The sequence below is a fragment of the Vigna angularis genome, chromosome 3 (genome assembly GCF_016808095.1).
Source record: "Vigna angularis cultivar LongXiaoDou No.4 chromosome 3, ASM1680809v1, whole genome shotgun sequence".
Taxonomy (NCBI): Eukaryota; Viridiplantae; Streptophyta; class Magnoliopsida; order Fabales; family Fabaceae; genus Vigna; species Vigna angularis.
The window spans coordinates 11,875,189-11,876,963 of record NC_068972.1 but is presented as its reverse complement, the minus strand read 5'-3'; the positions used below and the strand labels follow the sequence as shown (position 1 = coordinate 11,876,963).

At 42.8% G+C, this 1,775-nt stretch overlaps 1 protein-coding gene across 1 annotated transcript; it reads left to right on the top strand.

The window, feature by feature from the left end:
* Positions 1-219: 219 nt before the first annotated feature.
* Positions 220-1,462, top strand: LOC108342340 (early nodulin-75). The gene has a single exon (XM_017580099.2). The coding sequence runs from the start codon at positions 233-235 to the stop codon at positions 1,262-1,264; it is 1,032 nt and encodes a 343-aa protein (XP_017435588.2). The 5' UTR covers positions 220-232; the 3' UTR covers positions 1,265-1,462.
* Positions 1,463-1,775: the final 313 nt, after the last annotated feature.

Below are 1,775 nucleotides of genomic sequence, written 5' to 3'. Positions count from 1 at the left end.
ATGTTGTTCCCAGGAGACTCCATTAAACCTGAATGGGTGGAAAATCCATTCGGGGTACTGAATATCAAAATCACAAATTATACCTGCCACACTTTTGACTTGAATTCTGATTTAAATATTATTTTGCATATAGATAATAATAAAATAACTAAAGTTTTATGATCTTGATAGAAAAATTTCTCGGATCTCTCCCTATAAATACTTTTTCTTTGGTACCAGTTTCCACCACAAAATGTTCCACATGACTTCTTTACACTCACTCATGTTGCTCCTTCTTGGAGTGGCGCTTCTTACTACCCCAGTCGTGGCTAATTTCAACATACCCATTTATGAGCCTCCCCCAATTGGCTTACCACCCATCTATCAACCTCCTCCAACTGAAAAACCACCCCCATTATATAACCATCCGTTCCTTCCTCCACCATTCTTCCATCCTCCGTATGAGAAGCCACCATACCAACCTCCTCACGAAAAACCACCACCAGAGTACCAACCACCTCATGACAAACCACCACACGAGAATCCACCACCAGTGTATCAACCTCCCTTCGTGAAACCACCTCCAGTGTATGAACCTCCTCAAGTTAAGCCACCACCACTGTATCAACCCCCTTATGTAAAGCCACCTCCGGTGTGTGAGCCTCCTCACGTAAAGCCACCAGTGTATCAACCTCCTTACGTAAAGCCACCACCAGTGTATAAACCTCCTCACGAGAAGCCACCACCGGTGTATCAACCTCCTCACGAAAAGCCACCACCGGTTTATCAACCTCCTCACGAGAAGCCACCGCCAGTGTATCAGCCTCCTCACGAAAAGCCACCACCAGTGTATCAACCTCCTCACCAAAAGCCACCACCGGCGTATCAACCTCCCTACGTGAAGCCACCTCCAGTGTATGAACCTCCTCATGTGAAGCCACCAGTATATCAACCTCCCTACGTGAAGCCACCACCGGTGTATCAACCTCCTCACGAAAAGCCACCACCGGTGTATCAACCTCCTTATGTAAAGCCACCACCGGTGTATCAACCTCCTTATGTAAAGCCACCACCGGTGTATCAACCTCCCTACGTGAAGCCACCACCAGTATATGAACCTCCTCACGAGAAACCACCGCCAGTATATCCACCTCCTTACGAGAAGCCACCACCAGTGTATCAACCCCCATATGAAAAACCACCACCAGTGTTGGAACCTCCATACAAGCCACCGGGTTGCAGTCCCCCACCTTATGGTCACTTTCCACCATCAAAGAAAACCTAATAACAAGTGGCGGCTGTGACGTGCTTTAGAGGGGTCTTTTGTCAGATAAAGTTTTGTTTTGTTTGGTTTGGGTACTACTTTTAAGATTTCAACTTCACTCCACTCCTCCTGCATGCAATTGTTCTTAAAAATAAAGGCTGTATCTGCACAATAACTTCAATTTCCCTCTCAACAAACATGTTGTAAAGTCTTTTATTAGTGACTTCGTCTATGGCTCCAATTAGCTTTTCTTTCTGCTGTTAAATCGTCTGCCTTGCTTCAAAAAACTTAAACATAATTCTGTATATGAACTTCATATTCACCGCGGTCAATAATAAATATTGAAGGAACTCACATCAAGATATTCTTTACTTTTCATTTTCTTTTAATTTTATTTCATTCAAAAGCTACTTATACGTGATTTTTTGGATTAAAAATAAGTAGATGAATAGTTCAGAGAAAGAAAGAAAAAATTAAGGAAATTTGTTCCTCTGTGTGTATATTTGTTAATAGGAAAAATTTTAATCTACAC